Source organism: Eptesicus fuscus, chromosome 4 (genome assembly GCF_027574615.1).
Source record: "Eptesicus fuscus isolate TK198812 chromosome 4, DD_ASM_mEF_20220401, whole genome shotgun sequence".
Classification (NCBI taxonomy): Eukaryota; Metazoa; Chordata; class Mammalia; order Chiroptera; family Vespertilionidae; genus Eptesicus; species Eptesicus fuscus.
In genome coordinates this window covers 79,150,842-79,177,050 of record NC_072476.1, presented here as the reverse complement: position 1 = coordinate 79,177,050, position 26,209 = coordinate 79,150,842, and the positions used below count along the sequence as shown (strand labels likewise).

The 26,209-nt window shown below is 38.4% G+C and overlaps 2 protein-coding genes across 4 annotated transcripts in view; one reads left to right on the top strand and one right to left on the bottom strand.

Annotated features, from left to right (window-relative positions):
- The first annotated feature begins 706 nt into the window (after positions 1 to 706).
- On the top strand, positions 707 to 24,305 carry PPWD1 (peptidylprolyl isomerase domain and WD repeat containing 1). Of its 3 annotated transcripts, none has more exons than XM_008161868.3 (11): positions 707 to 907; positions 5,848 to 5,950; positions 8,270 to 8,370; positions 8,596 to 8,716; positions 10,733 to 11,180; positions 15,360 to 15,550; positions 16,401 to 16,590; positions 19,378 to 19,559; positions 21,860 to 21,941; positions 22,876 to 23,058; positions 24,005 to 24,305. In XM_008161868.3, exons 1-11 carry the CDS (start codon positions 712 to 714, stop codon positions 24,146 to 24,148), a joined length of 1,941 nt encoding a protein of 646 aa, XP_008160090.1. In that variant the 5' UTR covers positions 707 to 711; the 3' UTR covers positions 24,149 to 24,305. The 3 variants fall into 3 exon arrangements, with proteins under 3 accessions (XP_008160090.1, XP_027995327.1, XP_027995331.1); XM_028139526.2 differs by having other exon boundaries at positions 23,948 to 24,006; XM_028139530.2 differs by lacking the exons at positions 15,360 to 15,550; positions 16,401 to 16,590.
- The window catches only part of TRIM23 (tripartite motif containing 23), a 40,315-nt gene continuing 32,494 nt past the window's right edge, over positions 18,389 to 26,209 (bottom strand). Inside the window, exon 13 of the mRNA XM_054715217.1 lies at positions 18,389 to 18,709. The gene's annotated coding sequence lies outside the window, so the exon portion shown is untranslated. The remainder of the gene's footprint in view (positions 18,710 to 26,209) is intronic.

Here is a 26,209-nt window from a genome sequence, read left to right as displayed (position 1 = left end):
TGACAAGCTGTACTTAATGGATTAAAAAACAAAGGATTAAGATGGTAAATGTCTAAATGTCATGTTAGGTGTTTGTCTTTAACCACGGGGTATTTCTTTTCTTTTTTTCCATGAAGAGAGCTGAAGCCCAGAAGGCCACTAAGAGATGGAAGCCTAGACTAGAGTGAAGGCAGAAGGGTGCGTGGTCCCGCCAGGGGGGCCACGCCGGCATGGCTGGGTCTCTCCCCAGAAAACAGCAGCAAGCGCTCACCACCTTCTTCAGAGCGTGGGGGGGAGAATCCAGAAGCTCTGGGGAGAAGACCTGTTTGGAGCACCGGAGGGAGCCCAGGGAGCCAGTTCCTTCAACTCCCCAGCGCTCCGTCCTTCTCCCTTAACCCGCGGCGTTCTGGAGCCGAAGAGCGGGACTCAAGGCCCCGCGGGGCCATCCGGTTTCCCGGAGGTAAGGGTCCCCCACTCTCCGGGCCGCAGCTCTCCATCCAGCCCCGGCCGGCGCGGTCGCCCCTGCCCATTTCTTACCGCTCAAGCCCCGGACCGGCAGCCGCCGCCTCCAGCTGTCCACACGCCTGCGCCCCGGAGCCGCGCGCGCTGCTTGCTGATTGGGCCCACCACAGCCAATCCCGAGCCTCCCTCGGCTGTGACGAGCCGGCGGCGCTGCCCTGGGATTGGTTGTTGAGCTGTGAGTGTCGCGCCTTTACCGACGATCCGGACAACATGGCGGCGGAAGGGGCTAGTGATTCCCAGCTAAGAAGAAGAAGGCGCCGAGAGCCGGAGGAACCGGAGAAAACGGAACTCAAAGAGAGCGAGCTGGCAGCGGCAGTAGCAATGGCCCAAGAGAACGAAGAGGATAACGAAGAGCGCTGGGTTGGGCCCTTACCCGTAGAGGCAACACTGGCCAAGAAGAGGAAAGGTAGTTACGGAGATGGGCCTGCTGCGCGCCCCGAGCGGGGACCCTAAAGCCAGACCCGAAGACGGTGGTGCGTTTGTGAGGTTTTGCGCCCTCGGAGCCGAGGGTCGTCCTTCTCACTTCTGGCCACTCTGGGCCTGTACGTGCTCCCGAAGTAATGATTTGGACGCAGTACAGCGTCTTTTTGATCCTATCAAATACTGTTAGCCACTGACTTGTTATATAGATGCTAATGCTTCTTTATGCCAATGCTTACCATGTCCCTGGCACCTCTCATTTAGTCCCTACGGCGGCCTTAGGAGGTTGGAATTTGTAACTCCGGTTGGAAGATGCGGAAGAGTACTGGTTCTCTTAGAGGCGTTCAGTTCAGGAGCGGTGTCAGGGTGTGGGGACGCGAGGCGGGAGTGAGGGAAGGGCGGTGCCCATTTAGAATCAGAAAGTGTACGTAAGTAAAGATGAGTTCAACCCTGCCTCTTCAACTAATGAGTTTTGTGATTCCCGGGGTAAGTGTCCTGGATCACATATTTTCATCGAAAACACGAGCTCTGTGGTTTTCAAACCATACTCCTTGCATACCAGGACAGGAAGCATTTTGCTGTTAACGTGGAACAGTGACAAAATGTTATCAAACAAAACGAAGTGAGTAAAGGAATAGATTACATTTTCTTTTCCTTCCAAGTTCTGTGAAATGTTTCCTTAAACGGGTAAGACCATTAAAATGTGGCCTTTTAAAAATTCAAATCCTACTTTATCACTTTCCTTACTTAACTCTTGAATTAACTTAACTCATGATTTTCAAAATAAAGTCCAAACTCCCTATGATGGCTTACAAGGCCTTTCATGATACGCTCCCTCCGTCCTTATCTAGCCAGCATATTTCCATAATAACCCCTTGTTTCTCCTGTGCACGTGGGCCATACTCTTTCTCCACTGGATGACTGTTGGGGTATCTTGGTGTGTCTCTCTACCTGGAATATTTGCCCTCACCCCTTTGATTTGGCTAACCTTTTGTTGTTGTTCAACCCTTTGGGCTCAGCTCAGATATCACCTCCTCTGGGAAGCCTGTGACTTCACCAGCCTGGCCTGGGTTTCTAAAGCACATTGCTAATAACTCTGAGATAATGTTTACCACAGGTAGCCTTCAAATTTTATGTCTCCGAATTTTGAAAAACCTTGTGTTTTTTTTTTAATCCTCACCCTAGGATATTTTCCCTTTGATTTTTAGAGAGAGTGGAAGAGAGGGGGAAAGGGAAAGGCAGAGAAATATCAATGTGAGAGAAACACATCGATTGGTTGCCTCCTGCATGTGCTCTGGACAGGGCCCGTGTGCGGAGGAGCCTGCAACCAAGGTATGTGATTTGTGCCCTTGACCGGACCGGAATCCTTGCCGACTAGGGCAAAAAAGCTATTTTTTTTAAACCTTGTACATTGACACCCTTAAAGTGTTATTACCTTTTTTTATTATTATTATTCCCAAGGCTTCCTGATAAATGTTTCCATAATAACTTTTCCTCATTGCACGTTTTACATTTTGAAATTATATATTTATTCATGTGATTGATTAATGTTTCTCTCCACTGCTAAGACTAAGCATATAAGAGCAAGTCTTGCTCCATTGCTTTGCATATAGCAGGTACTCAATAAGTATTTACTGAATGAATATTACAGTGTTTATGCTCTTATTTTATTGAATTAGAATATTCTTGCATATCCTTTTTTATGGAAAATAAGGGGGGGATGTCAAAAATATCAAAGTGATGATATTACTATTAGGAGACAATGATCTTAGAAACTTAAAAAACAATTGAGACAGATACGGAAATTATTAGGTGTGAAAATCTTCACCCTTAATTAGATGCTTATTGTATTTAAGTCACTCCATAGCATATTCAGTTTGAAAAAAATTGAAATTTCAAAGATGTATGAAATGTTTTAAAAAATAATTGAAGCCCTGGCTGGTGTGCACAGTGGTTAGAGCATGGGCCCCGAGCGCCAAAGGGAGGCAACCAAGATGTTTGTCTCTTCCTCTCTCCCTCCCACCCCACTGCCTTCCATTCTCTAAAAATCATTGGAAAAAATATCCTTGGGTAAGGATTAACAGCAACAACAAAAACATCATTGAAGGTTTTGTCTAAAAGGACAGGAGTTTAATAATATATTTAACTTTCTAGAAATGGAACCACTTCCTTTAACACGTTGTTTGGCTATTGGGCTTTTGAATACATTTTCAGAAAGACATTATGAATGACTAGAGGCCCGATGCACGAAATTTGTGCAAGTGTAAGCCTGCCTTCCCCCATCTGCTGGCACCGGCTTCCCTCTGACACCCAGGACCTGGGCTTTCCCTCGCAGCCCCAGCTTCATCCGGAAGGTCGTCCAGAAGGATGTCCAGTCTAATTCTCATATTATGTGTTTATTATAGATTGTATGGCACTACCTTTAATTAAACTAATGGATTCTCAAGGACAGAACTATGTGTTATTCTTTATTCCATGTGCCTTGGAACCTATTTTCAATAAATACCTGTTCAATAAGTGAACTAATTGGCAGCAAAAGGCATGTGTATCAGATAGGATTAAGTTTAACTCCATATTACAGAAAACAACAAAATAACATTGAAAAGGTAAAGATATACTTCTCTCATATGTAAAAGAAGTCCCAAAGTAGACAGTCTAGGATTGGTTTGGAGGCTCCAAAGGAACCTAGGCTTTTTCCAGTGTTCTGCCCCTAGCATCACTAGGGAATGGCCCTCACCTTTGTCCTGAGTGGTTATTAGAATTATGGTGCTCACTAGAGGACCGGTGCATGAAATTCATTCATGGGGCGGGGTGGGGTGGGGTGTCCCTCAGCCCAGCCTGCACCCTCTCCAATCTGGGATCCCTCTCACAATCCAGGACTGCTGGCTCCCAACTGCTCGCCTGCCTGCCTTCCTGATTGCCTCTAACCGCTTCTGCCTGCCAGCCTGATCACCCCGTAACCACTCCCCTGCCAGCCTGATTGATGCCTAACTGCTCCCCTGCCAGCCTGATTGCCCCTACTGCCCTCCCCTGCAGGCCTGGTCACCCCTAACTGCCCTCCTCTGCAGGCCTGGTACCCCCCAACTGCTCTCCACTGCAGGCCTGGTCACCCCTAACTGCCCTCCTCTGCAGGCCTGATACCCCCCAACTGCCCTCCCCTGCAGGCCTGGTCACCCCTAACTGCTCTCCCCTGCAGGCCTGGGTCCCCCCAACTGCCCTTCCCTGCAGGCTCGGTCACCCCCAACTTCCCTCCTCTGCCTGCCTGGTCACCCCTAACTGCCCTCCCCTGCTGGCCTGATCGCCCACAACTGCTCTCCCTTGCAGACCTGGTCCTTCCCAACTGCCCTCCCCTGCTGGCCATCTTGTGGTGGCCATCTTGTGTCCACATGGGGACAGCCATCCTGTGTGTTGGAGTGATGGTCAATTTGCATATTACTCTTTTATTAGATAGGATAGAGGCCTGGTGCACAGGTGGGGGCCGGCTGGTTTGCCCTGAAGTGTGTCCTGGATCAGGGTGGGGGTTTCCTTGGGGCATGGGGGTGGCCTGGGTGAGGGGCCTGTGATGGTTTGCAGGCCAACCACGCCTTCCAGCGACCCAAGCAGAGGCCCTGGTATCTGGGATTTATTTATCTTCTATAATTGAAACTTTGTAGCCTTGAGCCAAGGCAGGCCAGGGCTGTGGAAGCTTGGCTTCCTCCATCGCCAGGGGCAACTCAAGCCTCCTGCTCTCTCCAGCTCCGTGGCTGCTGCCATTTTTGTTGAGATTTATTTATCTTCTATAATTGAAACTTTGTAGCCTTGAACAGAGGCCAGGGCTGCGGGAGCTTGGCTTCCTCCATTGCTGGGGAAACCCAAGCCTCCTGCTCGCTCCGTGGCCACAGCCATCTTGGTTGGGTTAATTTGCATATTAGCTCCTGATTGGCTGGTGGGTGTAACGGAGGTATGGTCGATTTGCATATTTCTCTTTTATTAGATAGGCTATCCCAGTTCCAAGCTGTAGGACTGAGGAAGGGAAGAAGGGTACACCTTTTATTTATTTTGAAGAAGAATTCTTGACTGTGACACAACATTTCCACTTTTATCTCATTGGTGCAATGTTACACTTAACTGCAGGAGGTGAGAAAGGTTATCTTATAGCTGGATGTCAGTATGCTCATGTAAAACTGGGGATTTTGTTACTAAAAATGATGGGAAAAGTAATCCACTGGACAGAGCTTTGAGTCTGATATACAGTAGTTATAAAAAACTGAAATAGCTCATTTTACTTGGCAACTTTGTGGAAATTTTTGGGTAAATAAAATAGTCATTGGATTATTTTGTTAGGTACACATATATTATCTTTTACTAGTAAAATTGTTTATAGCTCATATAATGAAATGAATATTTTCTCACATTATCACTCTTACAAATGTTTTGCCCCTGGAAAGTGCTTTGGAAGCAGTCAACTGGATACTCTCTAGGGTTTTCTCAACTCTAAAAAAACCAGTATCGTGCTTCAAAGAGTATTAGTGCCTTAAAGATAAACTGAGACATCTTATAGATGGCTACTGGCCTCTTATTATTTAAATTAGCACTAATAATTGGATCTATGTGGTTAGAAAAATGGTTGTGGTATGTTCATGAAGCTTTTTAAGGTTTTTGTTTTTGAATGAAACCTTCATATTAAGCCAGCCATTCAGTGCTTAAGTTCTGGGGAAAGTTAAGTATCTATGTATTACTTAAGAACTTGTGACTTGCTAAATATTAGTGCTGTTCAATATTGTGCAATAATAAAAGTTACAACTGACATGAGACACTGAACTTTTGTTTTTATTACATGTGGAATAGACAAAGAAAATCTAGATGAAAATACAACATAGAATTTAGAAATACAAAATAGTATTTAGTTCCAGTTGTTAAAAACAATTTTTTTCCTTTTTTCCTCAGTTCTAGAGTTTGAAAGAGTATATCTTGATAATCTCCCCAGTGCATCTATGTACGAGCGCAGTTACATGCATAGAGATGTTATCACCCATGTAGTGTGCACCAAGTAAGTGTATCATATCTTCTTACATTTTCTGAAAATATTTTTTTAAAATACTTACGTTTTGACATGGACTAATAGAAGTAACTTTAGGATATTATGGATTTCTATTTAATTTTATAGGTTCTGTGGAAGTTTAAGTTAAGGCTGACATGTTCTTTCCTCTATCACACAAGGAATGCATCCTCTAAGACAGAACTCTTCAGTTTGTGTGCATGTCTTTTGGAAATAAATGCCAAAAGAAGATGAACTAGTCTGAGCTTTCCAGAAGAAGAGTATATTAGTTAAACAGATGGAGTAATTGGTAGCTGGCCCCTTCAGTACTAATGGGGAAATGATTAGAACTAAGACAACCTGGAAATGTCACAGGACCTTCAAAATAAATGAATGGGATTTGGAGAAGAATAATCATAATAGTAATATTCTACTGTATGTTAAGTGCATATTATACCCAATACTGTTCTAATGCTTTTTCATAAATTATCTCGTTCATCTTAAGAACAGTCTAATGAGGTAGTACTATAATCTACATTTTATAGGTGAGGAAGCAGGTTTAGAGAAGTTAAATGGCGGATGAGGCTGGAGCAAAAAATGCAAGGGTTAAGTCCTAGAGAGTTTTCTATTCCTTGTATGGATTTTGAGCCTATAATCAGGAGAGTAACATCAGGTTTATTTTATTAAGACCACTCTGGCTGTGGTGAGATTAATGGATTTAAATAGGGCCAGAATGGATATAGTAAGAGCAGTTAAGAGACTAGTATAGAAATCTAGATGAGATATGATGGTGACTTGGATGATATTGGCAGTGATTATGGAAAGAAGTAGATGAATTACTTTGTTCTTTGAATCAATTGGAAGCCATTTAAGATATACATGTAATTAAAATACCATTTTTAATTGTGGTTACATAAAATATCCTTATTTTTCCTTTATAGAATAATTCTGACAGACATTAGCACTTTTCCCAATCCAAAGTTACCAGTGTATAAAGCAGCATATTAGACTAGAATTGCTGTCACTCTCTCCTCAAGTTTTTCTGTTGTTATTGTTAATCCTTACCCGAGGATATTTTTTACATTAAGTTTTGAGAGTGGAAGAGAGAAAGGGGTGCGGGGAGAGAAACATCGATGTGAGAGACACATTGATTGGTTGCCTCCCGCATGTGCCCCAACCAGGCCAGGGATCGAACCTGCAACCCAGGTACATGCCCTTGATTGAGAATCAAACCCGTGACACCTCGATGCGTGGGCTGATGTTCTGTTCACTGAGGAACACTGACAAGGCTCCTCAAGTTTATGTTTGTTTGTTTGTTTGTGTGTGTGTGTGTGTGTGTGTGTGTGTTTTCCCAAAACAGCAGGGTATAACAGAAAGATTATAGATTTTGAAGTTAGGCAGATCTGACATTGAATGCCGCTCTTCAGTTGTGGACTTAGGGAAAATACATTTAACATTTCAAAACTATTTTCTAATTCAGTGGTCGGCAAACTGCGGCTCATGAGCCACATGCGGCTCTTTGGCTCCTTGAGTGTGGCTCTTCCACAAAATACCACGGCCTGGGCAAGTCTATTTTGAAGAAGTGGTGTTAGAAGAAGTTTAAGTTTAAAAAATTTGGCTCTCAAAAGAAATTTAAATTATTGTACTGTTGATATTTGGTTCTGTTGACTAATGAGTTTGCTGACCACTGTTCTAATTCATAAAATTATTATAAAAAATACCTACACTAATAGAGTTCCTGTAAAGATTAAATAAGGTAATATGTGTAAAGTACCTAGCACATAGTAGGTTTCAATAAATGGTTTCTATTTTTATATACCTGCAGACAGGATTATTCTGTACAAAATCTTTTTTTCCCCTAACTATATTTTTGGTAATTTAAACAACCAAAATACCTTGCATAGAATACAAACAAACCTATATTGAATTTTGCTGTATATGAAAGTAATATGTGGAGATTTAATTTATGAACTTCTGAAAAATAGAACCTTTTCCCTGTGAAAAGATAGCCAGTAGGGTAATTTTAACATTAAAATACTCTAAGGTCTAGTGATTCCCAGTGAGATTTATTTTCTTTATTTTTTTAATGTCAAGTCCCAACTCAATTCTGAGCCTAGGTCTTAAGGTGAAAATTAGTTACGATATCCAGAAAAGAACTTCAAAATTTGCAATGTTCTATCTATCCTAATATAGTGGCCTGCATAAAGGAAGATTTTTTTTGAAAACCTTTTCTGAAAGAGTCAGATATTCTCAGTTAATGATTGCCTTGGGGATACTGAGTGATTCATAGATTTGTTTTAGATGTTAACTTTTATAATTTCATATATGCAGGACAGACTTTATTATTACTGCCAGTCATGATGGACATGTTAAGTTCTGGAAAAAGGTAGAAGAAGGAATTGAATTTGTTAAACATTTTCGCAGTCACCTGGGTAAGAATTTCACTTTTTTTTTTTTTTTGGCTCTCTTAAACTGTACTAACTCGTGTGTGTGTGTGTGTGTGTGTGTGTGTGTGTGTGTGTTTTAAGTTCCAAATATACTTATTATTAAATATAAAGATGTTAGCTCTGTAAAGTTTTTTTAAACTTTTTTTTTTCTTTGAATTATGTGCATTTATGTCATTGGTATTTATATTTTAATTTTATTTATTTAAACAGGAGTTATTGAAAGTATTGCAGTTAGCTCTGAGGGAGCATTGTTCTGTTCTGTGGGTGATGATAAAGCAATGAAGGTGTTTGATGTAGTGAACTTTGACATGATCAATATGCTGAAGCTTGGGTGAGTCTTTCTTAAATTACATATTTTTTGACTTAGTGAAATAATTTTTTAAAAATATATTTTTATTGATTTCAGAAAGGAAGGGAGAAGGAGAGAGAGATAGAAACATCAATGATGAGAGAGAATCATTGATTGGCTGCCTCTTGCACAACCCCTACAGAGCCCCCAACCTGGGCATGTGCCCTGACTGGGAATCGAACCATGTCCTCTGGGTTCATAGGTCGATGCTTAACCACTGAGCCACACCAGCGGGGCATGAAATAATTTTTAAACTAAACTTCACCCATAGGTATTTCTAAACAGAATATGTTACCATTCCATTAAAAAATGTACCTTTGGATTTCGCTTGGGAAATGGTGAATCCTTGTTATGATGCTGTTTGGAGGCTTCTGCTGTGGTTATTGTCATAATCACTGCAGAAATTTCCAAAACAGCATCATAGCAAGAATTCATTATATCTGTTTAACACTGCTTAATAACAAGGGTCCATCATGTCTAATTTACTGGTACTTAGAGTTAAACTTGTGGTATTGTGTTCTTAGAAAGCTAATGCATATTTTTAGAATAAAAGTTAATTGTTGATGATTTTAACCTTTGAAGTATATTGATACCCAAACTTTGTAGTTAAATTGTACAGTAATGAGACTAATACTTTGCTTCAAGCATGTCTTTTTAAAGGTAATATACACCTGAATTTATATACACCTAAATGAATGTCACCTTGAAAGTTTTAGCATTGTTGTCAGAAACAGTTTTGAGACATGTTTTTGTCTGCTCAGACTGCCACAGCAAAAGACCAAAGATTGGGTGGCATAAAGAGAAATTTATTTTCTCACAGTTCTGGAGGCTGAAAAGTCCAAGATCAAGGTTGCAGCAGGGTTTGGTTTCTGGTGTGAATTCTCTTCTGTGTTTCACATTGTATTTTCATTGGGAACAGGGGATGAAAAGAGGAATGATATCTCCCTCTTCTTCTTAGAAAGCCACAGGCCTATGGGGATAGGGTTCCACCCATAAGGCCTCATTTAAACTTAATTACCTCCTAAAGACCCTATGACCAAATACCATTACATTGAAGGTTAGAGCTTCATCATATGAATTGGGATGGAGAAAAACAGTAGTTCAATACAGAGCAGGACTCTTTTGGAATTTCCTATTAAACCAGTGTACAAGCCACTAAAGGAAATCAGTCTCATTTATGGTCAGAACTTATTTTTTTTATTACAAATAGAAACACCTATTGATCATCTGTCTTACTCCCCAGCTTTGTTTCCCATGTTAGCTATTTTTAAAAATAAAATATATACATAAATGTTGAACATTTGCCACCTTTGCAAATATTGACAGAGTATTTTTTTAGGCTCTGATAGAAATTCAAAGAGAAGAGTCCCAAAAATGTTTTGAGCATCAGCACCATCATTAGAATAACGGTAACTTCTCAGACTGATTACTTTGAAGGAGACAACACTCATTTGAGTGTAAAAGTTTGGTGTGTTGATTAACTCTATCTCATTTTTTTAATACTCTGGTCATCAGGGAGCATGTGCAAAGCTTATAGTTTTAATATCAAGTTACCAATAATGATAGTGTGATAAAAGCATGATTTTCTTTTGAACATAGTCATAACTAAAATAATTTGAGTTTTAATATTTCAAGGATGGATTTATAACATACTGTTCAAAAAGCATTGCCCCAAACTATCTTAAGTCCCAGGTCTAGTTAGGTTTCCTTTTCTACTCAACAGAAGTAAATGGTCTGCTATATAGCAATTCTCTTCTTGTAGATTGTAGATCCTCAGAAGTTATTATCAATGCACTGATGAGGTCAGAATGAGAAAAATCAGTAACTGTCCTTAGTTGTTCCTCCCCATTCTGTAACTCTCTGCCTTTTTTGAGCAAGGAATCCAAAACTAGCCAAATCACTGGTCACTGGCCAGGACATTTTTTGGTAGCGGGGATAGGAAGGGATGCTTATTTCTTGTATTGACCTCCCTTTTCTCTCAATTCTTTATTATTTCAGCTATTTTCCTGGACAATGCGAATGGATCTATTGCCCAGGGGATGCCATATCATCAGTTGCTGCTTCTGAGAAGAGTACAGGAAAAATTTTTATTTATGATGGTCGAGGAGATAACCAGCCACTTCATGTTTTTGACAAACTCCATACGTCACCTCTTACTCAAATACGGCTAAACCCAGTTTACAAAGCAGTAGTGTCTTCCGACAAATCTGGAATGATTGAATACTGGACTGGGCCTCCCCATGAATATAAATTCCCCAAAAATGTGAGCTGGGAATATAAAACTGACACAGATTTATATGAATTTGCCAAGTGCAAGGCTTATCCAACCAGCATATGTTTTTCACCTGATGGGAAGAAAATAGCTACAATTGGTTCTGATAGAAAAGTTAGAATTTTCAGGTTTTTAACTGGAAAACTCATGAGAGTCTTTGACGAATCACTAAGTGTAAGTGCAATTTAAATTTAATATATATATATATATTTTTTTTTTTTTTTTCCAGAAAATGTCTTTGTTTTGTGCTATTTCTTCAAAAGATATTTTTTCAGGGTATTAAATTGATAGTTATTTCTCTTGGCATATTATAATATTCAATTGCCTGCTGTCTTGCATTGTTGCTCCTCAAAACTCTCTTCCCTAGGTTTATTTTTTCTGAGCCAATGATCCTTCTATTATGTATCTATTTTTTTCTGTTTTCTTTTGTTTGCAAGCTCATTCTCTTAAGATCTTCAGAACTCATTCTAAGCCACCCTCTCTTCCCACTTTATTCACTCGTGTCTGTCTATGACTATTCCTAAATTTATTTCTCCAGGTTTCTATTATGAACAGACCTGGTACTATCTTTTCCATTTTTCCTTTTTTTTTTTTTTCTATCTTCATGAATGGCATCAACATCCATTAATTGCACAAGCCAGAAACCTGATTCATCCTTAACTCTGCTTCCTTACCCCTCTATTTATCATGAGTCCTGACAATTTTACTTTCTAAATATACTTTAAATCCATCCATTTCCTTTGAGCACACCTGTCACTATCATAGTTCATGATCTTTTGCCTGGCTTATAACATGATCTGCTAGTATCTAATCTGTTATCCATGCTACATGTAGAGTAATTTTTTAAAAGCACATATCTGATCATGTCATCCTTTGAACCTTTCAGTTACTTCCTGTTGTTCTTAAGATCATGACCAAAATAATGGCCTGCCATGTTGTGGTGTCTGCCTACTATTACAGTCTAGTGTAACTCACCTTTCTCCCTGCCTCTTACTCTAGCCAGTTAGGCCTTGCTTCCGTTTCTTGAACATTCTGTTCCTTCTACCTGGAGTTACCCCTCCTTCCATTTCTCCCATTACCTGTTGAACTTATTCTTCAAATCTTAGTGAAAGGGTATCTTCCTCTGGTAGCTTTTCACTATTCATCCAGTCTAGGACAACTTTTTTTTATGTGACTGTATATCACTATTATTTTTAGAAAGCATTTTGTATGGTCCAATTATTTGATTCACGTATATCAACCCCCAATAGACTAAACTTTATACAATCTATGGTCCTGTATTTGTTTTGGCTCATGATTGTATCTCCAGCATTAAGAATAGTACCTGACATTACTGCTAACAAGAATTTGTTAGAGCGTATCATTATAGAATAAGAGTGTATCCATACAGAGTTAACTAGTTTTTGTGGAAACTTGGATCTCATCAGCTGTTTTCATCAAGTACTTCTTTAACTGCTAGTGGTAAGAGTCTGTGTTGAACCTTTGTAGCAGTAATATTTATTGTGTGACAGACAGTGTTGATTCCAGTCTCCGTAGTAACCAATTTACATTATATTCCCTGCATTAAACTCTTCAAAAATGCTATCACTCTTATTAGTGGCACTGTTGTTTGGTGGCAAGTGTTAAATATAATTTGCAAAACTCTACCAACTTGCAGCTCTTCTAAGCTTCCTTAGGAAAAGAAATATTCAAATCCTAGTTTCTGGATATAAATCTCTTTAACATACATACTCTGAGCTGTTCAGTTCCCTCTGTTTCTTCATTATTGTCTTCAACATTTGTTGAAGTGATAGAACTAAAGTATCAAGAGCTCAGTATTAAAACCTATGTCAGGAGTTGATTCAGAATGAGAAAGTTTGAAAAAAATGAAAAAGGCAAATGCCATTTAAATTAGTTGCAATGCTAGTAAGTAGTAAGTCACTGGATTTTCATAGTTCCATGTCACAGGGAGAAGTTTCTAACCAGTAAGAGTCTTAGTTTAAAAGACAAGAAATTTGATTGGATGGTGTGAAGTATCTTCTAGCATTTATTAGCCAGAATCACTGCATATGGCCATACATTTGTATATCACAGAGGCCCTGATAGTAAGGCTAGAATTCTGTAGCAGGATTCTGATGTACTTATCAGGTTAGATTAACATAAAATAAATATATAGCTCAGCTGGTTTGGCTCAGTGGTTGAGTGTCAACCTATGAACTAGGAGGTCAAGGTTCGATTCCTGGTCAGAGCACATGCCCAGATTGCTGGCTTGATCCCCAGTAGGGGGCGTGCAGAGGCATCCAATCAATGATTCTCTGTCATCATTGATGTTTCTATCTCTCGTCTTCTTACCTCTCTGAAATCAATGGCATGGCCATCTACAAACTTTAAGTCTTGAAACTGAATCCTCTAACTTCTAAGCTGTTTCTGACATATGAATATAGAAATCAGTAACATATATTAGTCTCACAGATTGAAGAAAAGGAACTCTAATGACTAGGCTTTTTAGCTGGCCTATAAGACCATTCCCTAACACACCTACCTCCTTTTGATTTTTGGAGCATATTGTTCATTCCATATATAAAAAAACTGGAGATTTCTAGTTAACACAGACATGAAAAAAGAAATAGATGGAACATAAGTCTGGCTTATTTTCATCTGCAATGGAGAACTACTTTTGAATTATGCTCTTTGATGCCCTAAATGTCTGGAAAACTAAATGTAAAGATCATATATTCTGGGAGGCCTATAGTGTAATAATAGTAATTGGATGTGACCCCTATTTTTCTGTATTAATTATCTATAAAAAAAGTAGCCCTAACTGGTTTGGCTCAGTGGATAGAGCATCCGCCTGTGGACTGAAGGGTCCTGGATTCAATTCCCATCTGGGGCACGTGCCTGGGTTATGGGCTTGATCCCCAGTAGGGGGCGTGTAGGAGGTGGCCAGTCTATATTTCTCTCTCATCATTGATGTTTCTCTCTCTCCCTCTCCCTTCCTCTCTGAAATCAATAAAATAAAATAATTTTTTTAAAAAGTAAACCAAATTTCCAAACTAAAGTACACCCATAAAAATAAGCATCTATCCTACATCATATTTACTAATGATAATTTAACTATATGTTAGAACAACTTGAAATATTTTCTGAAATATCATGAAATTGTTATACATTAGTGAAATAATAAGAGTTTATTCATTCAACAGGAATTGAGTGCTGCCCTAGCTGGGTTTCCCAGTGGTTAGAGCAGTGGTCAGCAAACTCCTTAGTCAACAGAGCCAAATATCAACAGTACAACGATTGAAATTTCTTTTGAGAGCCAAATTTTTTAAACTTAAACTTCTTCTAACGCCACTTCTTCAAAATAGACTTGCCCAGGCCGTGGTATTTTGTGGAAGAGCCACACTCAAGGGGCCAAAGAGCCGCATGTGGCTTGCGAGCCGCAGTTTGCTGACCACGGGGTTAGAGCCTGATCCCCTGTACCCTGCATATGATCCCATTTAGGTTGCACATCCTGGTTGGGGAGTGTCTCATCAATGTTTCTCTCTTTCTCTTTCTCCTCCTCCCTCTCCCTCTTCCCCTCCCCCTTCCCCCTTCCTCTTCCCCTCCCCCCCTCCTCCTCTCTTTCCACCCTCTCTCCCCCCAGTTCCCTTCTCTCACTCTCATTCTCCTTCCCTCTCCCTCCCTCTCCTCCATCTCTCTCTAAAATCAATAAACATATCCTAGGGTGAGGATTAAGAAAAAAATTGAGTGCTTAGTATGTCTTCTCCTCCTCCTCCTCCCCCTCCCCCTCCTCCCATTGGATGCTCAGTATGTCAGGCCCTGTGATCCTTATATAAGGACTTCATAGTCTACAGCTACATCATCTAATATAGTACCCACATGTGACTCTTGAGTATGTGGCTACTTCAAATTGAGATAAACTGAAAGTATAAAATACAATTTCAAAGATTTAATATAAGAAAAAAATGTAATTTTATTGAATTGCTTAATGTTTAAATGTTAATATTTTAGATATGTTGGGTTAAATAAAACATTAATTTTACCTGTTTCATTTTTGTTTAATGTAGCTACTTGAAATTTTTAAATTACTTATATGGTTTGCATTATATGTCCAATAGAAACTGCTAGTGTGTAGCTTATAAATGGCAGCAGAAATATCCTATAAAGTAGTAATTACATTGACTTTTTAATTTAATTAGAAGAACCAGTTAGTGTAAATTATTTTTTATGATTGAAATAGTGTTTAGAATCCTCCATACGACATAATACAAATACACAAACTGTCACTTGCTCTTAATGTATACTCTGCTTCTATTTGAATTAGCATTCCCTTTATTATGTAGCTTTTTTGTTAATAAATGGGTTGTTTCCTAGATGTTTACTGAACTACAGCAAATGAGGCAACAGCTACCAGACATGGAATTTGGCCGACGAATGGCTGTAGAACGTGAGTTGGAGAAGGTGGATGCAGTGAGATTAATTAATATAGTTTTTGATGAAACTGGACACTTTGTGTTATATGGAACAATGCTGGGCATTAAAGTTATAAATGTAGAAACAAACCGGTAAGCTTTAATATGATGTATGGTTTTTTTAATGCATTTATTGGGGATCATTTCCTCCTTCAGGGAAACAATGGGCGTTTTGTTTGTTCCAAGACAAGTGGAATGGTCCCAAATGTCTAAACTTAACCAAATGTTTTGACTGGATTTTCTGTGGTCTTTCTGTTGTTTATACTCTTATGTAAAAAGTTTCCACTCATGTTTGTGAAAGAAATGGAAAGAAGATATGCATAGTTTCAAGTTGTTGTTGTTGCTTTTTTTTTTTTAACAAGTTATAGTCTGTCTTTTGATTATTGATTTAAATTAGCCTGGTTCATGTTAAATGTTGCCAAATATTTTAACCACAGAATTCGGCATTACATCCTGCTAGACATAAAATCAGAACTTAAAATGCATGAAACCACAATAAGCCTTTGTGCAAACAGTCCATTTGGTTTTAGTTCAGAAAGCTACAATCAGATACTATCACTGAAGGTAAATAAAAAGAACTTAAAAGTATATTTTAAGGAGAAAAAATATTATGCTGTACATTCTCACATATAAACAAATTTATATTTAGTTCTTAGCAATACAAAAACCTTTGAAGGTTTGCACATAGACTAAAATAATGGGGATAGGTTAAGATTATATGACTGAATGATTGCATTTTTTTTTTACCTGAAAATTATAGCTCCCTACCAATTTTAAAAAAACTTTTTTTGGTGGTGAGGTGGGTAAAGAAACACTTTTTGAAAATCTTTCACTAGTTATTTTGTACAAATATATAGAATAGCTGATTCCCAGCTTTTATCTATAAAGTTATGATTGGAATTAACTCTGAAAATTTTATCGTATAAAACGTTGTGTTTTCCAGGTGTGTGCGGATCTTAGGCAAGCAAGAGAATATTAGGGTGATGCAATTGGCTTTGTTCCAGGGAATAGCCAAAAAACATCGTGCTGCAACTACTATAGAAATGAAAGCTTCTGAAAACCCCGTTCTTCAGAATATTCAAGCTGACCCAACAATAGTCTGTACGTCTTTCAAAAAGAATAGATTTTATATGGTATGTGGAAGTACTAAGAGAGAGACCTTAATGTTTCTTCCAGTTTGGTTGGAGTTTTATTTTCTTGGCTTGTGCTTTCAACTGAAGAGAATGTTGGCAATAATAGACTTTCTAAACAACCAGAATACTATCTTATAACATTAATATTGTAGAATTTTTAAGTAGGACTTGATTGTAAGTATTTCTGTACCGTTTTCTATTCTGTTTTGAAAATTTTTCAACCTGGCTTTTATAACTATTTATGTTGTCTAAGATAATAGGAAGTAAGTGGTTATGGTAATAATTGAAGCCAAAATAGTCTTTACTGTGGGGTTTTAAAAATTATTCTGTTTTTATTATTTTACAATTTTTGCTCTTGAACATAATTTATTTCCCCTGAACTTGCACATTTTCTTCTCTAAACACATTTTTTAACCATTTGACTCCTTTGTAATGCTGCTACTTTAGAACTGTATATTCCTGAGGAATATATTTTCCTAGTGAATTAAAAGTACTTTACATGTTAATTAAAATTGGGCTCAAAATCAAACTACGAAGCTATCTAGAAGTAGCACTGTATGAACTGTTCAATCAAACAGAAAAATCTAAAGTATAGAGACCTCATGTCCTTGTATTCTGTTCTTCACACTGCAGTCAGAGACTTTCTGAGACCCAAATGTGATTACAGCAGGTCCTCAAATATTGTCATTTTCTTTTAACATTGATGAGCGGGGAAAAATTGATTCTCGGCTGGAACCACTGTCAGTGTGGAGTTTGCACATTCTTCCCATGTCTGTGTGGGTTTTCTTTGGGAACTCGTTTCCTTTCACATCACAGAGATGTGCACATTAGTTAATTGCATGTCTGAATTGTCCCAGTCTGAGTGAGTGTAGGTGTGTGTGAGCGTGTCCTGCATAGAACAGGGTCCTGACCAGCCTTGAGCCCTGGACTGCAGGGATAGGCTCCAGACACCCATCACCTGAACTGGAATAAGCAGGTTGTGAAATAATTATCTGACTGGTTCTTACTAATCTTCCTTTAATATATGTATAGCTCACATTTATTTCAATGTTTCATTTCAATGTTTAATATTAGCAGTGTTTTGGATCTTTATTTAGAAGTTGGGGTGATGTTTTTGTGATCAGAAGTAATACCATAGGAACTTAACTCATTTATATCAATTAGCCTGTGGTAAAATTGATTTTGTTATACATTGTTTTGATTAAAGTCGCATTTCCAAGAACCTATCGATGACGTTAAGTGAGGACTTACTATATTTCTCTGCCTAACTCCCCAGCTGTCTGTATCAGCTGGCCTCCTACCTTAAAACTCTTCATTTTTAGGTCATTTGCTACATTAACCATACAGAACTTGATCTCATTTGTGATAAGTTGGTTGTTCTTTTTTTCTTTTTCTTTATTGATTAAGGTATTACATATGTGTCCTTATCCCCTATTGCCCTCCCCACCCCCCCCCCACCCCGGCTCATGCCCTCAACCCCTAGTGTCTGTGTCCATTGGTTATGCTTATATGCATGCATACAAGTCCTTTGGTTGATCTCTTCCCTTCCCTTTTCCCTCCCTCCCGCCTTCCCTCTGAGGTTTGATGGTCTGATCGATGATTATCTGTCTCTGGGTCTGTTTTTGTTCATCAGTTTATGTTGTTCATTATATTCCACAAATGAGTGAGATAATGTGATATAAAAGTAAAATTTTACAAAATTTGAATTTTAGTAGTTTCATATGTGAGCTAAATCAAGATAACTTTAAAGATTCATATAAATAGTACAACAGACTTGCCATTCCTTTGAAAACTGGAGAATAAGATGTGAAAGCAATCGCATTTGTTTATTTGGAATCTATCCAAGTGGACCAAGGAATGCTATTAGGCAAGACAGGGCCTAGGCACAAGCTTTACCTTCCTGAAACTCAGTTGGCATCAGGTAGAGCTTTCTTGGGAAGGAAGATTTCTACTTTCTGAGAGTCAGAAGAAACAGGCCTTGAGAAATCCAGAGTTTTAACAACTGAAAGGTTTTTTTCAATTCTCCCTATACCCTGAGAATCCTGAGATTTCTGTAACTTCACTCAAAATTTACATTCTTTCTCCCAAGCTTCAGGGTTTAGGTATATCAGATGGGGCTCTGCAAAAAAAAAAAAAAAAAAAGTTAAGATTCACTATTGATTTATCTTTGATTCCTCATCCTATCTAGCCCCAGGTCCTGTTCATAGTAATAACAAGTGTTATTAGTAATAACAGTGCTCTCTATATGGTAAGCTCTATTCTCTAAGCAGTTTGCATCCCTTCATTTAATCTTTGTGACAAATACCATTTGGGGTAGTTCTTATTATTCCCATTTATAAATGAGGAAATGTAAGAAGTGAGTTTACTTCCCCAAAGTCACATAACTCGTAAATGACAGAGCTGGAATTGAAACCCAGAGTTTCTAGTGAAAAGTAGGCAGCAGGTGGCAGGTTAGGACATGCTAGAAGGCAGAAGTAGAACACTACGTCAAGAAAACCTGCATCTTGTTAAATGTGTATATACTCAAAAAATTTCTGCTCAAAATGATATTAAATCCAACTTAACATCATACATCTTCATTTATAGATTATTTTCACATAAGTATAAAAATAATTTAACTGCCTTACACACCCTTTGATAGGAAGTGATTCCTGAAATAAGGATTTATTCTGATGTGAATTCATACCTTCCTCAAATATTTCATTAGAAATTAAATTTGCTTGTTCATAAACTTTAACCAGATGAAAATTTTAATTCATTTACTCACTTTTTATTTTCCTCCTTTAGTTTACCAAACGAGAACCAGAAGATACAAAAAGTGCAGATTCTGACCGAGATGTTTTTAATGAGAAACCTTCTAAAGAGGAAGTTATGGCAGCTACTCAGGCTGAAGGACCCAAACGAGTTTCAGATAGTGCCATTATCCACACAAGCATGGGAGACATTCACATCAAACTTTTTCCTGTTGAGTATGTATTGTTTTTGTTGTCTTAAACACCGTTTTAAATGTGTATATTTGAAGAAACTGTGCAACTTAAAGTTTTTGTTATTTTGACTTAAGGAATTTTGCAGAATTGAAATCTTTGATAGAGCATCAACCCTGAAATTTCTGATTAACTGTTACTCTAGACATTTTTATACATATATACACACTAGAGGCCTGGTGCACAAAATTCGTGCATGGGGAGGGATGTCCCTTCAGCCCAGCCTGCACTCTCTCACAATCCAGGACCGCTGGCTCCTAACTGCTCACCTGCCTGCCTGCCTGCCTGATCGCCCCTAACTGCTCCCCCTGCCAGCCTGGTCGCCCCCAACTGCCCTCCCCCCGACCCCCCGCCAGCCTGGTCGCCCCTAACTGCTCCCCCTGCTGGCCTGGCTGCCCCCAACTGCCCCCCCTCTCATTGCCCCCCTCTGCCGGCCTGGTCACCCCAAACAGCCTGCTGTTCGGTTGTTTAGTTGCCCCTCACTGCCCCCGCCCCACAGGCCTGGTCGCCCCACACAGCCTGTTGTTCAGTTGTTACTGTGAGGGCATCCTGACCAATTTGCATATTACCCTTTTATTAGTATAGATACTTAACAGGTTTAAAATACGAGGACAAAACATCTTGGCTATGAAAGTGATGAATGAAACTAAAAAGTTATACAAATGTATATTACTATTACCATTAACTGCACATCCCAACTATAAGATTTGTGGCTCGCTTATTATAACTGGTTTTCCTCTCAAAGCAATCTCTTAAGGGGAGGATACTTACTTTTCCTTCCTGACATTTGCTAGACATCTACTTCCTCTTCCTTACACCCAGTAGCTGTATTTTTTAAAACAAATTCCAATAAAACACATAGGGGCTTCCATTGAAAAAGGGAAAATAGTATTCTGGACATTTTTAAACATTTGCAAAATGAGCATGCAATACCAAATACAGTAGTGTCTCTGTCTAGTCATTATGCAGAAGGTGACATCTTTACACCTTTATTTAAAAGTACTTAGTTATTTTGAATATGAATGTTTTATCATGTCATACGTTGGTACTGAACAAAGAACTAGGTAGTTCTGCCCTAGCTGGTTTGGCTCAGCAGATAGAATGTTGGCCTGTGGACCAAAGGGTCCCGGGTTCAATTCTGGTCAAGGTCATGTTCTTTGGTTGCAGGCTCCTCCCCATCCCGGGCCCTGGTCAGGGCTCATGCAGGAGGCAACCAATCGATGTGTTTCTCTCACATTGATGTTTCTTTTCGTCTTTCCCTCTCTCTTCCACTCTACCTAAAAATCAATGGAAAATATCCTTGGGTGAGGATTAACAAAACAAAAAAAAAAGATGAACTAGGTATCTAGACTCCTGGATCATCTCATTTCAAGTATTTAGAACCCATGCACCCATTAAGCCTGTTGCTCCTTGATGTACTTCATGCAGGATTCTCTTGATTTTTCCCTCCAACCCCAGCTCTAAGAGCTATTACAGGATAATGATACCACATTAAATCACCCCGTGGGATTAGTTAATATTATTTAGAATGCTTCATACTCAGTGTGTCTGATTATCACTTTGATTAAATTTAGGAGATAGCATTTTGGTGAATAAGTTCTTGGTCAGGAATGTATCACTGTAACCATAATACTGTTTTCATGAGAAAATTACCTTTACTGGGAACTTAACCCATCATATACAGCAAATTGTATATATTTTAAGGTGCTATAGTTGTTGTTTTTACATTTTGGTGGTTGTTGTTAATCCTCACCCAAGGATATTTTTCTGTTTATTTTTAGAGAGAGTGGAAGGGAGGGAGAGAGACAGAGGGAAACACCGATGTGAGAGAGACACATAGATTGGTTGCTTCCCACTTGCCCCGACTAGGGCAGGGAATCAAGCCTGCAACTGAGGTACGTACCCTTGACTGGAATCAAACCCAGGACCCTTCAGTGTGCCAGCCAATGCTCTAGCCACTGAGCCAAACCAGCTAGGGCTATGGTTGTATTTTTTAAACTAAATAACCTTGAAGTCTAAATATTGTTAAACTCAACCATAATAAGCAATCTTGATATAAAGATACTACATTAAACAACAATATGCTACTAAACAATAATATACTACTGCTTATATGCCCTTTCAACTCTTATTTGTCTTCAGGTTAGAAGAGGTTATGAAAAAAAAGACTGTCCTTCTGAAACATTCAGATGATATTGAAAACACCATTAGGAAGCAGAACTGCAAAGAAATTGTCTTAAATACTCTGAATAAATTTCATATTTTTAATATATGTCTTATTGTAGGTGTCCCAAGACAGTGGAAAACTTCTGTGTTCATAGCAGAAATGGTTATTATAATGGACATACTTTTCACCGTATAATTAAGGTAAGTTAGCAAATTTTATCATGTAAGGTATAAGAGGTTTAAACCTAAGGCATATCATTCCCTCACACTTAGTTTATTAGAAAGGAAGAGGAAAAATGGACTATGGAAGCCAAAAGAATGGTGATGAATATCAAATCTAAAATCAAGGGCTGGAATAATAGCGTAATCACCATTTTAGAAATACTGCAACAATATTTTTTCAACAGCTGAAAACAAGGTCACATAATGAGTAAAGGGGACATGCTGAGATAAAACCAATAGCCACTGTTCCTAGCAGCTAAATAAGAAGATACGATTTTAAGTAACAGAAGAGCCTGGATGCCACTTAACCTGTGGGAACCACCATGCATGCCTGCAGAGCGGAATGAACCCTGCCCAGGGTGTTGTTGGGCAGCATTCCATAAAACATACGTAGTTCTTGTTTACTGACAAGTCAGAAGTGATAGGAGGAAAAGTCAAACTTCAGGGTTCTGGAGGAATTAATGAAATGAAATCCAGAAAATCGAGTGGTTAGGGAAAGGGAGGTGAGAAGAATGAGGCAATTATATAAGATACTATACAGATACTAAAACTTATTTACACTATTAATTATAGACTATTGGGCAAGATATAGATGTCTATAAATGAGAATACCTTTGCATTTTGTTTTAAATTTGGTAGCAGTTGAGTAATAGAAATACATCATCCAAATTAAAGTATAACTTACTGAGTTTAATAAAATCACTTTATAGAGTGACTGTTATCAAAGTTACAATTTTACTGAATACAAAGCACCCTTGACAACCCTAACTCCAAAGCATACATATAGAAAAGAACAGTGTAATATGTTTGTTTTTAATAATTCTTTATTGTTGAAAGTATTACATATGTTCCTTTTTCCCCCCATTGGCTCCCTCCAGCCCGTTTAATATATTTTTGTGTACTTTCTGTTAAGGGCTTCATGATTCAGACTGGAGATCCAACAGGTACTGGTATGGGAGGAGAAAGCATATGGGGAGGAGAGTTTGAAGATGAATTTCATTCAACATTACGACATGACAGACCATATACACTCAGCATGGCTAATGCTGGATCGAATACTAACGGATCTCAGTTTTTCATAACAGTAGTACCAACGGTGAGTAGAACAGCATTATCTGTAAGCCAAAGATTCATAAGTTATGATCTAAGAGTAAATTCAGTGGATGAGAGCTGCATTAGTCTCTATCAAAATGAAAATAATTTAGATAAGAAAATATAAAATTACCTAACAAATCAGAAATACTTTGTAAAACAATACTTCTGTAATTTAGGACACTTAAGTTTTAGTCACCTTCGCCACTGTTATTGTTTTGTACAGTTCAAAACAAATTATTTCACCTCTGGACCCGTTTCCTCGTCTTTAGAATGGAGAATTAAAATACATGAATTCCTGATTTTAAGACATTTCCCCCCCACATTTTTCTATCTCTGAAATCAGAATGTAACCAATAGCATTGTAGATTTGACAGAATACAGTATAAGAATATCTACCTCTATTGCTATGTAGTTCTACATGATTATAAAAATTATACACTTTAATTTTTGGAAATAAGCACTAAGCAATGAAAGAAAACTATAACTACTATCTGCCAGACACACAGTCTCATGTAATATTCACAATACTTCTAGTATCACTATGCCCAGTTTTAAGTAATAGATGAAGAAACAAATATGACTGACTTGCCAAAGGTCAAGTAGCAGAGCCAGCAGTTGAGTGCCCACATCTTTAATGCCAAAGCACATGCTGCTTAAACTATTCCAAATTGCCTTTTAAACTATGCAAAGGAACTTGCCTTTAGCAAACACATTCCAGCTCCCTTTGATCTGAAAGCTGCACATATTTAAACATTATACTATGCTTTTATATTTTTCTTATAAATATGGAAATTACTCTTAAAATTCTCTAAGTGAAATTACTGTGAGTCTTTTTAATTACATAAAAAAGTAAAGCATAAATTTAAATTCTCTTTAATTTGCTCGCCCAGAGGGTGTGAATTAAGAAACCTGGTTTACCAAGATTTTCCATTTGTCCTCCAACACAGCCTTGGCTTGATAATAAGCACACAGTATTTGGACGAGTGACTAAAGGAATGGAAGTTGTACAAAGGATCTCCAACGTCAAAGTCAATCCCAAAACAGATAAGCCCTATGAGGATGTCAGCATCATAAATATTACTGTCAAGTAAATCAGATGTATCGTTTAATGTGTAAATAAAAATACACATATAGTAAACAGGATTATTTTACATTGGGAATCTCTTAAGACTTGCTGAACATACAAATCATGTTTCAAGGATTACAATATTGTATTTTTATATTTTTCATTAAAGGCCATTTTTTAAAGCTTTGCTTTTTTCTTGCAATATTTCTCACTAGATGAAAAATTGATATGGACTAAACTCGGCCAAAATAGCACTCCTTATATGTAATTTCTCATGAGACTCAAAATCATAGTAAATAATGAGTGGTATGCCTTTGTTCCTTAGCTTTTTATTTTATTTTAATATATTTTACTGATTTTTTACAGAGAGGAAGAGAGAGGGATAGTCAGAAACATCGATGAGAGAGAAACATCGATCAGCTGCCTCCCGCACACCCCCCACTGGGGATGTGCCCGCAACCAAGGTACACGCCCTTGACCGGAATCGAACCCGGGACCCTTGAGTCCGCAGGCCGACGCTCTATCCACTGAGCCAAACCGGTTTCAGCTGTTCCTTAGCTTTTTATTTTATTTTATTTTTTTTAAATATATTTTATTGATTTTTTACAGAGAGGAAGAGAGAGGGATAGAGAGTCAGAAACATTGATGAGAGAGAAACATCAATCAGCTGCCTCCTGCACACCACCCACTGGGGATATGCCCGCAACCAAGGTACACGCCCTTGACCGGAATCGAACCTGGGACCCTTGAGTCCGCAGGCCGACGCTCTATCCACTGAGCCAAACCGGTTTCAGCTGTTCCTTAGCTTTTTAAAACATGCCAGTTAATCTGCCCTGACATGTTTCTTTAGACTTATGAAGAAAGGATCTTAGCCCTCGCGGGTCTGGCTCAGTGGATAGAGCGTCAGCCTGCGGACCCAAGGGTCCTGGGTTCAAGTGTGGTCAAGGGCACGTACCTTGGTTGTAGGCTCCTCCCTGGCCTGGGCCCTCGTTGGGGCTCGTGCAGGAGGCAACCAATTGATGTTTCTGTCTTTCCCTCTCTCTTCCACCATCTCTAAAAATCAATGGAATAATGTCCTAGGGTGAGGATGAAAAAAAAAAAAAGGATCTGATAGTATATACTGTTTCTTTTACAAGGTTTGTGTTCCATGCCAAATAGTTTTGTCTTTTGATCATTAAGTCATAAGTAGTGGTAAATAAAACTTCAGTAAGTAAGTAGGAAGTCCCTTTGGTCATATTAAGTTCCTTAATAATTATTAAGTATTCTTTCAAATATAAGAATAAGAATAAATGAATCTATGAGTCCTTGGTTTTACAGACAGATTGATTTACCAGTTCATTCTTTTTCTAATGCAGCTAAATAATTTTTCTGTCCTCATAGTACTTCTTTCCTTACCTTACTAAATATACTATTAAAAAAAATACACATTGAGTAAAAATGTTAGTATACAACAAGAGATTAATAGAAATTGTAGTAAAACAATGAGTCCAGTCTTATATTGATTTCCCTTCTTGTTTACTTACCCTGATAACTTCATAACTATTAAGAACTATTGCTTCTCATTTCTGGACAAACTCTTCAAGAACTTACAGGAAGAACCTGTTCAACAGATCCGCTTAGTGATTTCATTTGTATACTTTAAATCTTAGCTTACACTCTCCTTCTGTTCATCAGCAGGATATTTCCTTTATTCATTTTATACCACAAACTTTTCTTTTTTTAAAAAAAAAAAAGTTTTTATTGATTTGAGAGAGGAAGAGAGGGATAGAAACATCAGTGATGAGAATCATTGACTGTCTGCCTCCTGCACACCTCCAATTAGGGATCGAGCCTGCAACCCAGGCATGACTGGGAATCAAGAAGGCGACCTCTCATCTCAGTTCATGGGAGGATGCTCAACCACTGAGCAACACCAGCCGGGCTGTACCACAAACTTAGTGATGGAAGCACATGCCAAATTTTGCTACTTTAAAATTGTATCCTCCTCATAATATGTAGAACTTGAAGTTGGACATAAAATGTCTTTTCACTGTGACATTTACCATTTCTTCCTAATTTTAGGTGTTTAGACTTCTCTACCTTTAGA